Source organism: Apteryx mantelli, chromosome 7, assembly GCF_036417845.1.
Source record: "Apteryx mantelli isolate bAptMan1 chromosome 7, bAptMan1.hap1, whole genome shotgun sequence".
NCBI classification, from domain to species: domain Eukaryota; kingdom Metazoa; phylum Chordata; class Aves; order Apterygiformes; family Apterygidae; genus Apteryx; species Apteryx mantelli.
In genome coordinates this window covers 20182281-20197150 of record NC_089984.1, presented here as the reverse complement: position 1 = coordinate 20197150, position 14870 = coordinate 20182281, and the positions used below count along the sequence as shown (strand labels likewise).

Genomic DNA, 14870 nt, shown 5'->3' with positions numbered 1-14870 from the left:
TGCCATCATTTCTGAAGAGTCTTTGTTTTGGTCTGAGGGCTATAAAGCTGTCTTTTTTTAACTTCATCAGTATGGTGTTCTTTTTTAGGTCTTAAAAGAGACTGTATATTGAGACCCAGCAGCAGTGAATTCTCCTTTTGCAGAGGGAGTCTATTTGCAACTGGAGATCGTGAGGAATGTTGTGCTGCTTTTTGCCTTTCAAGTAGAAGTCCTCCTCTACTGTGAACTTTGCAGCAACAGCAGAGAAGAGCTTTGGACAGGGATCATCTGTTTTGAAGTGGGATACTAGACTCTACACTGTGTCCTAAACATGGCATTCTCAAGTTCAATAGCATATTTGGGAAATACAAATCAAATGTTTCAGTTCTCTTCTTTTTCTTATTCTTTAAGACCACTGGTGCTTTTTGCATAGCATGAGGGGGCATTTTATGTTTCCTTGGGTTTAAGAGACCACACAAGTAACTCCATGACCTCATCTTGGTCTGAAAATTGTTCTTAAAAGACAGCATTCAGTAGTCAGAGTCAAGTCCTTTCTAGCATTAGAAGAAGTGCTTCTGTAACTCAGAGGGAAGGTTGTTTCCAAAGGTGTCTTCTAATTAAACAAAAGTGGGAGATAGATGTACCATATTTTCAGATCTGAGGATGCAAATGAATGGGACAGAGTTAACTCAAGCACTTTTTAAAAGGGACAACAGAGGCTTTAGGAGTTTTACTTGTTAGGAAGATTTTTTGGCATCTTGCAAAAGATGATGTTCCCCTCAGTTGCTACCCACTCCCTGAAACACAAAGGCTCTTACACTTCAACATTAGCTAAAGTATGCCAAAGAGTTCACCCTGTTAACTCTGATCACTAAAAAACCTTTAAACAGAGACTCCTACTTCTGTGACCTCAGATCAGTCTCATGAAGTTAAGGAGAAAGCATTCTGTCATTCTCTAGTATATCCTTGAGTGGTCAGTGTGCTGGCCTCTTTTGAAGTACTGGCTTCACTATTTGATTATAAGGAATAATTTGCTTACAGGGATAGGGTAATTTGATACTAGATGCTTATTTTGAAATCAGCCTAATTTTAAGCTAGGGTTATGGTAAGGGCAAGGAAGAAGTAGTTAAAAATGTTAATATTTGCATTTGGTTTTCCAGACTGAATACAATAAAAATTTAAGGAAAATGTAATCTGTTTAACTCAAGAGAACATCTGAAAGGTGTTTTGTTTCCCCTGCTCCTTCCTCTGTCACAGATGCTTATCCTAACTGACAGGGTCAGGGCCTGTCCTTGTGTGTACCTGATGTCCTTAAGTTGCACTGACAGAGGAAAACTGCAGGATGGAGAAACACACTAGATTTCATAAACCACTCTAGATGTTGGGTTTCCTTTGCGGTATCATTGAAATTCAAATCTTCCCCCTCCTGAAGCTGTCTTGTTCCTTCATGATAAGTTCCTACTTTTGTCACTTCTGTCTTTGGGCCATTAACAGCCTCAAACTCCCCTGGGGAATGGTGAGGATCCTTGGTGTGGCCAGGTGCCAACCTCTCCTGACCAGGCTGTCAATACAGTTAGTTAATAACTGCCTCGCTGCCTAGTCAAACCCTAGATAATTAACTCATTATGCCAGTGCCTGCTGAGCTGGGTCATTTTCCATTTCTGTCTAGAGTCTTTTCATTCAATTAAATCTTCTATTCCACATAAATCTGTAAATCGAATTTGCAGTTGATGCAGTCCTATACCTGGCATTAATGTGCACAGTTTGTTATTGGCCTTCATTTGAGATTGGATATAATACTGCGCGATCATTTTATGGTGATAATTGTCATGTGGTGACTGAGCCCTCATTCTCGTTTACAGTCATTCAACCAAAAGTTTAAAAACAATAATAATGGTGTATGAAGTAATCCATAAAAACCTGTTTTTCCATATCAGGATATTCACAGTTAGACTCAATCCAGGGTCAAATGCAAAAGAAAGTGCTCCAAGGTCTACTCTGAAGACATTATTTTGTCTCATTTGTTTTTCACACAAATGGAAAAAGTGTTTGCTGTGGCTCATTCCATTAGGTACAACTTTAATGGTATGTCACGGATACATTTCTGTAGTTCACATTCATCATGCTGGCAACATAATGTCCACTTTATTCCTTTACCAATATGTAGTCTTTTAACTGAGGTAAAGGAAGAACAGTTGGGAATTCTTACTCAACTAGCGAGACCTCGTTACTGTCATTATGGGAGTATACAGAGATCGTTCCAGGAAGGAGCTGGGAGTATTTGTAACTGGAGATCTATGAGAAGAGGATCTTAATAGGAACGCTGCTTTTCTGTCTTCCTCAGTGCTTAACTTAGTTCAGATGTTCAAATGGAAAGAATATCTCTACAGTGGGGATATTCCCCACCATATAATACCCATGTCCAAAATAATCATCAGTATGAGAGAAACTACTACTTATAGAAGAAGTGGTCTGTACAAATATACAGAGGTTTGTCTCAAGAAACTCCAGATCTTGACTTCTGATTCTGAAGGATAACTTGTATTTAAAGTAAGGACTGTCACAGTTATTTATGGCATGTATCACATCTGAATTCAAACTGAGCTGCTGCCAATAACCAAAACTGATATTTTAACAGGAATTCTTTTTTCACAGAAATGTATGTGAAATACTACTTACTAGTGCTCCAAATGTTGTCAGACTTATATATAAAGGATGGAAAAGTTATGTAATTTGAGAAAATGTTGTAAGCCTAAGGTGCATTTTGTGTATGGTGTTCAAAGTGATCTCTTCTTGTTATTTGTGAGAGTAAGGCATGCTTTTCAACACAGGATGCAAGGCTTCAAATCTGTCCTTATCAATCTGGAAACTAAATCCATATTCCTTACAGTAGGTCACAACATCTTTAATCTTGTTAAATAATCTGTTCTACTTAACCATACCTCCCAATATAAAAGACTACTAAAAAATATTCTAAAATATTCTAAAAAATATTAAATTATCACTTTGCAAAGTATTCTATGTAAAATACAAGGGTGTTGTAGATAGATCTCTTACTTGTTAGAGGTTTAATTTGTATTAATTTAGAATGATACTGAATAGATCAGCAGAGCACGTCTAGTATGCCATTCAAGAATGAGAGATTGAACGCTGCCGCCATCTGACAACACAATTTTTTTGGCCTTAAACTTGATGCATATTAAATTGCTTCAGGAAAGAGACCTTGTTACTTTTATCCACCTTTGCCTTATTAATGAAGACTTTTGCATGACTAAAGCAATTTTTTTCCCTCTGGAGCTGAAAGTAATGAAGATGTGACTAAGCATGTATTTGCAACTCAGTTACTTGACCTTTCTACAACCCACAGATACCACTAATGCTGATTTGTAATGGAGACATTATCATTTATTTAAATCTTGATTAGGAAACAATTATAAGTAGGGTTTTAGCATAGCAGTAAATTGATGTAGCCTTTAATTCATACTATAGATTGAGTGGATAAGCTTTCTGGCTGTAATTAGAGGGAATTATAATGACTTCAGTTGGTTGACTCATCACCAGCAGACTAGGGCCTGTGATTGTTTCTTCACGTGTATTTTTTTTTTTAGTTCACTCTTGGTTTTACTTTGCTGGTAAATGCAATTTTTTTTTAACTTAATACAAAATGGAGCTACATTTACAGTTGAATGATATGTATTTAGTATTAATAAAAGAGAAGCTTTATAAAATAACCCAGCACCTTAGCAACACGATGCAGCTATGTTCTTTCTTTACAAATCAAGTGACAGAACTGCTCTCAATAAAGTTGAAGATAGATATTTTCATGTGTGGTTTAACAATGTGAATGGGGAGCATTTCCTTTATTTGCATATAATTAAATGGTAGACACAAAAGGTTATTTTCAATACTGTTTAGTTTTTGTATATATATTGTGAATGTTGCACAATGTTTCTTTCTAGATTTCTCAAACGAATTGTTTTCCTTATATTTGCCATCTCCCTCTATTTTATTTTTGCTTTTCTACAAATTTCCTTTAAAAATACCATTCTCGGTTTGATTGAATGCAAGTGTACGGGCATCTCCTTTGAGCAAGGGAACTTTTTTATTATGTTTTTACAAGGTATTTCATACCTACTTTATTTGATATGCAGTCAGTTGCATGTACTTAAGTGAGTTTTAGGCTAGCTATTAAATATTCAGCAGGACCATTAAGATAAGTTCTTTATTCTTTGTTGGTCATGTCTCAGCTGAGGTGCCTGATGTTTTCTACTTGGCATAGAAGTGTTCTGTAGGATCTTTGTATGTCACAGTGCTTTGTAGGCAAAGAATTAAATATGGCAACTGGAGAGAAAAAAATGGCAAATAATGTATCAAGCATGCTAACTATTTATATTTGTTTTTGTTTTTGTTTTTTTTTTTTCAATCTGCAGTGGATGATTCAGAGCCCGTACAAAGCTGCAACTTTCTTTGGGTGCATTGGCAAAGATAAATTTGGGGAGATCTTAAAGAAGAAGGCTGAGGAAGCTCATGTGGATGCCCATTACTATGAGCAGAGTGAAGAGCCAACAGGAACCTGTGCTGCATGTATCACTAGTGATAACAGGTCAGGTGCATTTAATTTTTTTCTTAAGATATGAGTGCAATGGGCATAGGTGCGGAATCTAACTTGTTTGGAATATTTGACCTTTTAGAAATTGTAGTTGGTATAGTAAAGAAACTATTAGCATGAGTTTTGAGACAACACAGGGCTACCTGGCTCATAATTTGGGCCTTTCTTTTCTTCTGCATTTGGAGAATATCAGAGAATAGGGTAGAAAAATGTGAGATAATAATCTACAGCCACTTCTTGTTTCTGAGTTTTAAATTGTTCAGCTGCTCTGATGAGAGAAGACATGTAGGAAACAAAAGTTGGTTAGCAACTATGTTTATGCAGCATATGTGAGAGTTGATTGGCATGTTCCATTAAGTGAAGAAAATACTTCAGAAGGTAATGTGTTTAAATAGGAGAGATGTCAGTATATAACCTGATTAGAAGGGTTAAATTGATTTTGTACAGGAGGAAGTAAAGTGAGTTTTTTGTCGCAGTTGAAGTTCATTTAAGAACTGTAATTCTTTATGTCTAGATCTTAATTAGTTCTTCTCAATCTCGTCTTTCATTTTTTCATTTGCTGCTTTTTTTATATGACCTCTGTATTATCAGAATTACTTCTCCAGAGCTCTTTGATGCACTCAATCTTATTTACTTGTAGTAGGCTATGGACAATGGTCTTTGTGTTATTTTCTGTGTTTCAGAGCGTTCTGTAAGGAAAAAAAAAAACTCTTACTGAGGGTATCCATTTTGGATATTGTAATAAAATTAATAAAAACAAGAATTTCAGAAAGAGATAATAAAGAACAGGAGTTTATCTGGAGGGTGTCCCTTCCCTTTCTTCTTTCTTCCACCACTCACAGCATTGGAACTTACCCTTTTACTGTGCATCTCCGAGAAGAGTCTGACTCCACAGTCTCTGTAAGTCTCCATTAGGTAGTTGAAGACAGTAGTAAGGTCTCCCCTTAGCCATCTCTTCCTAAAAATGAACAAACCCAGCCCTTCCTCGTGTGTTGTGTGTTCCTGCCCCCTAACTCTCTTGGTGGTTCACTGGTGGACTCACTGCAGTATGTCAGCGTCTGTCTTGTACTGGGAAGCCCAAAATTGGACACAGTATTCCAGATGCAGTCTGACAAGTGCTAAATAGAAGGGAATACAATAACTTCCCTTGACCTGATGGCTACGCTCTTGCTCATATAGACCAGAATGCAATTAACCTTCTCTGTGAGGGTGCACTGCTGACTCGTGTTCAATGTCTTGTCCACCAGGACCTCCAGGTCCTTTACTGCAGAGCTGCCTTGTATCCTGTCAGCACCCAGTGTATACTGTTGCATGAGGTTATTCCATCCCAGGTGCATGACTTCACATTTGCCTTTTTAGAACTTCAGGCTTTCTGTCAGCCCATTTCTCCAGTTTCCTGAAGTCCCTCTGAATGACAGATAGCCCTGTCCTCCAGCTTATCAACCAATCCCTCCCAATTTAAAGTCCTAAAGAATATCTTACTCTAAGGAATGAATGTACATACTCAAAGCAGAAAAGAAGTTCATTATCTTCATCTGGAGTTCTCACATTAATTATGTTTACAGACTTCTGCCTTCATCTCTAGGATCTGTATTCAGTTTTGCAAAAAGGAGACATGAAATAAAGGTGTTTGTGCTCTGCAATTCTCTCCTCAGTCACGCAGTCTGTGTGTGCATCTTGTGGCAGTCACCACTTCCTACATGACGTGATGGGGAAATGAAGTCAAGATTGTCAATAGACCAACATAACGAACTCAAAACAAGTATATGCTTTTTTGCCATGCATCTTAATGGAATGTGATAATTTAGATAAATTTATTCATAAAAATGACCGCAAGTACTACTTTAAAATGGTAACAATTTATTGAGCAGTAGTTTTGATTTGCTAACATAAATCACTTTTCTCTCTCTTAATATCAAATGTTTGCTCAAATACTAGTGATAGTGGCTTCAGTCATTGTTTTAGAATGTGCTTTCAGCTACACGGAGTACAAGAGACTAATTTCCCTTCTCGGGGGCGGGGGGAAAGAGACCGCCACTAAAGGGTTTACTGTGCAAACCCCTCTCTTATGGTGAGACCATAATGTATTCTCAACCTTTAATTTCCCTCTGATTGTTTTTTGATTTTTCAACATTTTCTTGATTTGTAAGACTCTCTCTAATCTGGCCCCAGTTGATATCTCTATTTATTGATTAATCCTTTATCCCAATTAAGGCATGCGCTAACTTCCTTCTTCAGGTAGTTCAGATTTCTTGTCTCTTTTGGAGAACTGGAAGCTGGTAAATAGCACTGCTGTTTTTCCCAGTAAGTGGCTGTGCAAATTTATGCTCCACATGCCCTAAAATGAGCGTTTCTTGTTTCTCCTAAGTCTGCCTAGCTTTCTGCAGAAGAAGGTTCCAGCTAATTGGAGATTACCGCTCTAAATTCTCTAACTTAACAATACTAATATGCTTTGTTTTTTCAGGACTCTTCAATAAAATACTAACACATGATTAAACTGTTAAATAGTACCTAGACTTCATCATAATCTGACTTTGAGTTGTACATTTTGCTCATATATGTGCACACGCGCATATACACACAGAGTCTCCATGAAGCTGTTAGACTGGAAGCACTGTCGCTGTCTCCAATTACCACATTTCATTGAAAAACATCTACCTTCTCTGCATTCCACGTGTTGAGCTTAATGCTGTTACTGCACAGTTTTAATTTAGAAAAGCTTGGTGCTTTGCCTTCATTGTAATGATCTTTTACTACACATCACAGGCAGAGCATCTCCGCAGTTGGCTGTAGCCACTGAGAACCAGGTTTACAGTTTCAAGGGCATGTCATAAGTGAAAGCAAACTTATAAACAGTCTTTGCTTAGGTTTCTGAAACCTAATTGCTTTTCACTTATCAACCTGAATGCATGTAGATAGAGAAGATTTTTCCAGCTAGGTCCTTGATGGATATTTATAAGTTGCCAAAACTGAGAGATTTAATTTGCTTTCTAAGTTTGGTTTATACAAATTACTGGTTATGCACATGTCTTTCTTAGATTTACTTGGTCCTTCTGTGGATTTCTTGTCAGTGAGTTGAAAATACTCTTATTCACCAAGAATTAGAACTTCTTATGCTGCTATGGAGGGTTTTTATTTATTTATTTATTTTTATTTTTATTTTTTTGCAAATTCACATTAGTTTTCTTTGGCTTCTGGGTATAGGGCCTTCTGAAGAATTAAAGAGATAGGCCCCAAGAGTATTCCTTCAGGCATGAAATGAAGCAGAACTCTGCTATGTATTTTAATCTATTCAGAAAAAGTTAGCCTGTAAATTTTTTGTGTTGCTGTTGATAATCTATTTAATTTACAGGAATGGCTGGCAACAAACGTTTCAGAAAGCTTATAGGAAAATTTGGTCGCTGTCATTGTAAGAGATTCTTTTCGTGTTTTTGCTTGTTTTAAATTATATTATTGAACATTCTCATAATGAAGTGGCACAGAAGGATTTAATCATGGTAGCCACAATTAAAAGCTCGTGCATAATTCTCTTGCTCAACTGCTTTTAGCAGTGCAGCTATAACTTCTATGTGTTTCATAAGGTTGAATGTCTGCAGGTGAGGATGTTAAATAGAATAAATCCTAAATGCAATAAGTAAATATGATACAAGTCTCTTATTCTTGCTAATGGAAGTTGTGTTACCATGTCTTATGTTATAATTTCTTAGGAAAGAATTAAGTGCAAATAAGTTGTTGGTAGTTTTCCAGTAATGCATAGCAAGGCTAAAGTTTTTTTACTTTTCATCATCTAGGATAACAACTTGACCCTTTTTCAGGTGGTAGTTTACTCATGTGCTGAAGGAAATATAAGTGTAACTAAGAACTTCTTTAATAATACAAATATCCATTGGAAAAGCAAAATGGCAAGACATACATATCCAATAATCTTTTGGTCCTGGTGAGGGGCAGTGGTTTTTAGACTATAAACAAAAGCAGCCACTCCAGTTTAGATACTGGGTATTAGAAGAGAATTAATGAACATCTGAGGGTATTATGCCATGTACAGAGAATTGATTGCAGACTATAAAAAGGTTGATTCTAAGCAAATGAAGTAGTGTGAGCAATATAATATAATAATATAAATATAATAATATATAATATAAACTATGTGGATTTTAAATATACTAATTTTTAAAAATAAATATTCTGAAGTGGCCAAATGTGTGTTTCACAGTGCTCTTTGTAAATCTTTTTCATGCTCCGGAGAGTCTTTGATTATCTTTGAGAATTTTTGTACTTTGAGAAGTTTGCAGTAGTAATAAAGGAGGATCTAATGCCTGTGTTTTAATCATTTCTAGGTCTCTTGTAGCTAACCTTGCTGCTGCTAATTGCTATAAGAAGGAAAAGCATCTTGATTTGGAGAAGAACTGGAAGTTGGTGGAAAAGGCCAAAGTTTATTATATAGCAGTAAGTTCAGCTTCTTTCAAATTGTGAAAGTTTGTGTTACAGCATTGTCTGTGAGACTTAAGCAATGAAGGTGGTTATTGCACATGGTTTGGGTGATTTCTCATGAATATGATGAAAGAAAATCACTGCTTCAATTTCAGCAAAGTTTGATTTCTTCAACCTTAAATGTACAAATGTAGAAGTATGTTTTAGTTGTGTGCTTTCTTAAATTAGTGGGAGAAATCATAAGAACCAAACATTTTGAGAGCTTTTGTAGTAGTGCATCAAATTTACATTTCACATTTGCTAGTAGATTGTTGTGAAGGATGCACAAATTATGTAGAAAAACACTATTAGCATAATTATTCACTGCAAACAGTTTGAGCTTATTTGTGTGAACAATCTTAATTGCTATTTATTCCATAGTAATTACTATGGCACCTTATAACTCAATATTTCGGAAACAATGATTGTGACAAATCTCTTGAATGTGGGCGGTGGGGCAAACTGATTTTAATGATGAAATCTTATATGGAATAAAGTGGTTTGGGGGATGGGGCATTCGTAGATTCACAATTAGTATGACTTTTTTTTTTTTAACCATTCAAGAATGAATCAAGCCAGATTAGTGTATTTGTTCAAATTGCATCTTGCCCAGATGTAAGTGGTGAATTTGTTTTCATTTTGCTCTCAAGTTGATATAACTGATCACAATTAGCAGATATAAAACATCTATGATAGATTAAAACCTCATAATGTGCATATAATGTATGTGTTCTGTATGACAGCTGCTTCCATTCCACTACCTGAGCTATGTGGGAACAGCTGGTAAGAAGTGTAAAAAATTGATTATCCAGGAGGAACAAGTTCATTCAAAATACAGTTATTTCTTATAGCTAGTGTTAATGTCTCCTACAGCCTGTTAGTGTGCACTGCTGTAGGCTTTACATGGTTGTTATTGATTCTTGTGTATGGCCAAGACTGCCCCTTTATAACTATCAAAAAATAGTTACAACCTTCTCAGTATACAAAGAAAATACATCCTGCTGCTCTTGCCATATGTCTGTGCTACATGCAAAAATAGATAAGTTTTTTTTGTCTACTGATTTTTAATTTCTGTTTTTCAAGCGTATTCTGTTTTCATTTCTCAATAATTATATCTCAGTCTGTCCTGAATGCCATGGTTAGGAATTAATACTATGGGCTAAATATTATAGAAAGGCTAAGAGTATTGTTAAATGAAGAAGAAGAAGAAGAATGACAAATGTTACCAAAAGCTATGCTGCACTAAGCTTTTTGTATTTTACCATGCTTGTATATAATTACCACTGAAGTTTCCAATATATAATTTAGAAAAATTGGACTTAGTGGAGATGCTTCAGGGGAAGTGGATGAGGTGAAAGAGAGACTTGGCTTTTTTATCACGTAGTCTTCATCTTATTTTAGTCTGAAACCTTTCTTCTGTGTTCAGTTGATTTTATCACTTTAATTTTGACTAGCTGATTTACTGTACAGATTTTGATATATACTGAAAGTCGTTCTTCAAATGCCAGTTCTATGGCATCCAAGTATTGACCAAGAGACATAGAATTATTCTGCTAAACTGAAAGTAAAACCCAAGGTGTTCATATTTTAATGGATAAATAAATAACAGTGAAGTGTTAATAAATTGTATTAAACATTTGCAAAATGGACTTCTGTTTAATGAGACATCTGGTTGCAAGAGGAGATTTTTTAGGTGAAGGAGCTGGTCCACACCTGTAGCAAATGCACTTGATGGTCTTATTTAGGAGAATTTTGGGACAGTGTTATCACTTCAGATTATAGATCCCATATGTAAGAATATTTAAAGAAAGGACACAATGTGTAGAACTGCACCCATTCCCTCATGCCACAAAGCCATCGTGGTCTTGTGTGCCCTTTTCTTTCATTTAGCTTCTTTATGCTCAGTTTTGTAGCAGTTTACCAGTTTAAACAAAACTGTGTAGAGAGCAGTTACCACTCTTGAGGTATGGGGTAGCTCTTTTGGTCATTAGTTTTTTACTGTTGTGTCTGTCTTCACTTCAATCTTGTTACTTTCCTTGGCTTTCCACTGTGCATATGTTGCTTTTTATTTGCTTCTTTCTAGCCAACTGTCACCTATTTCTTAGAATGCATTAGGATGTCTATTAATGATAGATATTTATTCTGGAAATCCGTGTCCTGAGATCATCAAGCAATCCATTTGCTTGGCAGAGTAGGGCAGTTGTTGCTTTAGGACAGGTCTGCGATATCCTGTGGTCATCTGTACATGCTTCTGGGAATAGATAATATGCTTTCCAGTGCTGCATTCAGCAGAATGGCCCTCAGATGAAACTTAACTCTGAAATCTAATCAGTTCACAGAGGGGGGAATAGGTACAAAGGAAAAGATAGTGAACCCATGACAGAACCCTGAAAGAGAACTTCTGTTACCCTCAATGAACACAATACATTTATTTAAGCCATCTGGTAATCAGATCAGCCAGACAAATTGGAGAAAGACTAGCAAAGAATAGAACCTTGTAAATCATAGATAGAAGCAAAATGCAGAGAGGCTGCCCCAGCTTTCTCAAAGACGGAAAACTTAAAAAGGTGCATTTTAGTTCCTTAAAATTATTCCAGGTTTTATCATTTAAGATAGATTACATGCACCATCATACTCCATGCAATTTCTTTCCTTTCTCCAGTTTGAATTCATCTACTTGTAGTAATTTCTACCATTGACATCGTATCTTCCAGTCTGTCATATTAATTTCATTGTGGATCAGCTAGCTGTACTGCTGGGGTCTGATTAGAATTCACTGCGAGGGATTTTATGTTGGTTCCTACTGGGGCTAGAAAATTTATTTTCCTCAGACTTTCTCCTTATTTCGAAATAAGTTGAGAGTTCTGATAAAACTAAACATTGTTATACTGAAAAGACAATTCTGAATTTGTGAACGGAACATAGACTGACATCAAAACAGTCCTAAATGAGAGGCTTTTGTGTGTCTGATTTCTTTATTTTTTTTCTTTCTTTCTTTCTTTCTTTCGGTGGATCTTTGCTTTCTATCAGGACTTGCATTTTAGAATTCTTATGTATTGTAGCTACATCTTACAAACTTGGGTGATCTAAATCCATATTTAGCACGTTACTTGTCTTATTTTCAGAGACATTGAATAAACTGATGGTAGCACTACTGTATTTATGTAGGCCTCTGTATAAGAATTCTAAAACATATATTGATTTTTTTTGTTGAGATCATCAGTCTTCCGTGCCTACTGAAATCTATGGGAATTGCTAGTACTCAGTTTTCTGACCAAACACTGTCAGTTTCTCTGACACAAATATTTCAAAGTTTTGGACACTACTTGGAGTCTATAGTCATTAGTTTTCAAATGTTGTGAAGGTCTGGAATTTAAAGACATTTCAATTGTCAAGTTTTTTGATTTAAAAAAAAGCTGATAAGAAATACTTAGGAGAACAGAAGAAAGTGAGGAGGATTTTAATTGTCATTTGACTCCAGTTAGCACCTACACATTGCTGTATATTAATAAGGAATTTTGCACTTGTCCTTTGATATTGGGAAGAAAATGCAAAAGGAAAAAATGCTTTCCTTTATTAAAAGTTGCAATTAACCTTGTGGAATTTTAACTCTGTAGCAACTTATATTGCTTTCTCATGTGGCCAGTTTAATTTTAACTTTCTGTCTGTATTTGAACACTATTGCCAAAAGTGTAGCTTCCCTGGATGTATTTTTTTCTCGTGTTCCAGTCAGCCATCCTTATTTCTCCCAGGTTAGTTAGCTTTACTCAATTTGTCCTTCACTCCTGCACCTGCATTCATTTAAAGTTTGCAGGTAGAGGTGCTGAGTGGGTGAAGCACTGTCACTTCCTGGTAATATTATTTTGGCGATTAAGTAATAAATGTATTCTTAGAAGTTCCTTCGTTGTTTTTTGGGGGAGGAGGGGGGTTGTAACTCCCCCAAACCAACCAGATCTTCTGTTAGAACAATATTTATGTGTCTTTTCTGTACAAAGGAAAATAACAGACTGTTGGTTAAGGACTGTCTTTGAAATAGTATTTCATAGGCATATTTTGTATGCTAAAAAACTGTTATTAACAGTAAGGTCTAACATACAGTTATCAGTGATGTCTCTTTTCTGTATAGTATATACATAGACTTGTCTATCCATTTGGTATAGAAAGGTATTGCATTGCCATTGTGAAGCTCATGCTTATGAGAGGCTCATGAAGGAGGGGAGGGACCAAGTTTGCACCTTCCTTTTTGCCCACTTCGATCCCTTTTCTTAGCTTTTTGCATTGACAGCATCTGAAAACTTTAGCTTCTTTGGTACCTGTTGTAGGTAGAGTAGTGGAGCAATGAAAATTTTTTGTAGCCCTAAGATCTATTTCTAAGCAGCTGAATTTTGGATTGCTCAATTCCAATATTTCCAAATAACCTTTTGCTCAGAGGAGGTAATGCTTTCATTCAGGCACCTTTGCATGGGCTGTTGCTATTTCACAATCTGAAAAAGTTTAAACCATTCCTTTCTCCTAAGTTCCTGTAGTAAATAATAGAAATTTCTCAGAGATAAAGTCCTTCAGTTGCATTGCATTTAGTATAAAATTTTCTAATACTGCTTAGATTTTTTTGCTGGCGATTAAATTACTTTCACTACCCTCAGCATCTCTTTATGTTTATGAAGTTAATGGCAAGTCTAGCTTATTTTGATGTTAATGACAGTTCTGATTAAGACCATGTATTCTGGTCTTAGGCTGTGTTTCAAGTAGGAAATGTCATGTGTTGCAGCACGTGTTAATGAACTGCCTGTAATATACCTATCTGCTAGAAGAGAAGTTCTTTAAGCCCAAACACCCTGGTACATTTCAACAAATACTGTGGTATTTTTATATTTATTTTCTTTTAATGCCTAAGCGCTTGTCTAAGCAGAGAGATACTGTGGTGGTGTAGTGAGCTTGATGGGGGAATTATCTGGTTTCAACATGAGTCTGTCAAAACATAAGCTTGATGTCAGCAATGTGTATCAAAGCTTAAATAATATTCTACAGTATTTTACATGGGTTTTGGCTATTCTGCTTGAGGAAAAAATGTTGATTATTGTAACAATTTAAGTATAAAATGAAATTTCTTTTGTGCTGTCTCCTACTTTCAGAAGCATATTCAATGAAGGCATTTTTATTGTAATTCACCGCTATGATGATTATGATGATTTAAAACGGATTATGATAGGTTTTTTTTCCTTTCAGATATGCTGGGTCTACGTATGCATCATAGGAAATGAGTGACATGCACAGAGTGTGGCAGGAATCAAAATACCCCCTAAAAAGTCATTTATTTGAGTAATTCCTCAATAGCTTTTTTTCCATTAATAACTTTTGCCATAGTGCTCTGGCATCAGTGTGTATGCCATTTGACATGTGAAACCATATTTCTCACGTCAATGGTTAGGTTTTATGGCTGGGAAGACATAATTTTGAATGTCTGTATTGACCATAAAGAAAAAGCTTCAGCTAGCAACAGTTAGTTGTGGCATTTTCTTTGCTGGCCTAGGATAATGTTGTCTTCCTGCAAACCACCATCTTGTGAAACTGGGCGTCCTTGGAGCGACAGAGGAAATGCGACGCAGTTATTTTAGAGAGAAAAATGGATAGGTTCAGTAGCGAGACAGGAAACAAATCTGTCATTTACTGGCTTGCAGAACAAATGCGGGAAAAATACTTTCTCTCTCATAAATAGAGAAATTCCCAGGTTTTTTTTCTTTGATCAAAACGTGAACACGAGCTGTGTGTGAGGTGCCACCAGCAGGCACTGTGGCACTCGGTGATGTTTGCG

General features: G+C 36.1%; 1 protein-coding gene across 1 annotated transcript in view; it reads left to right on the top strand.

The window, feature by feature from the left end:
- Positions 1-14870, top strand: part of ADK (adenosine kinase) — a 302259-nt gene that overhangs the window by 135056 nt on the left and 152333 nt on the right. The window contains 2 exon segments of the mRNA XM_067299898.1: positions 4410-4582; positions 8926-9034. Of these exon segments, the coding sequence (XP_067155999.1) occupies positions 4410-4582; positions 8926-9034 (282 nt within the window).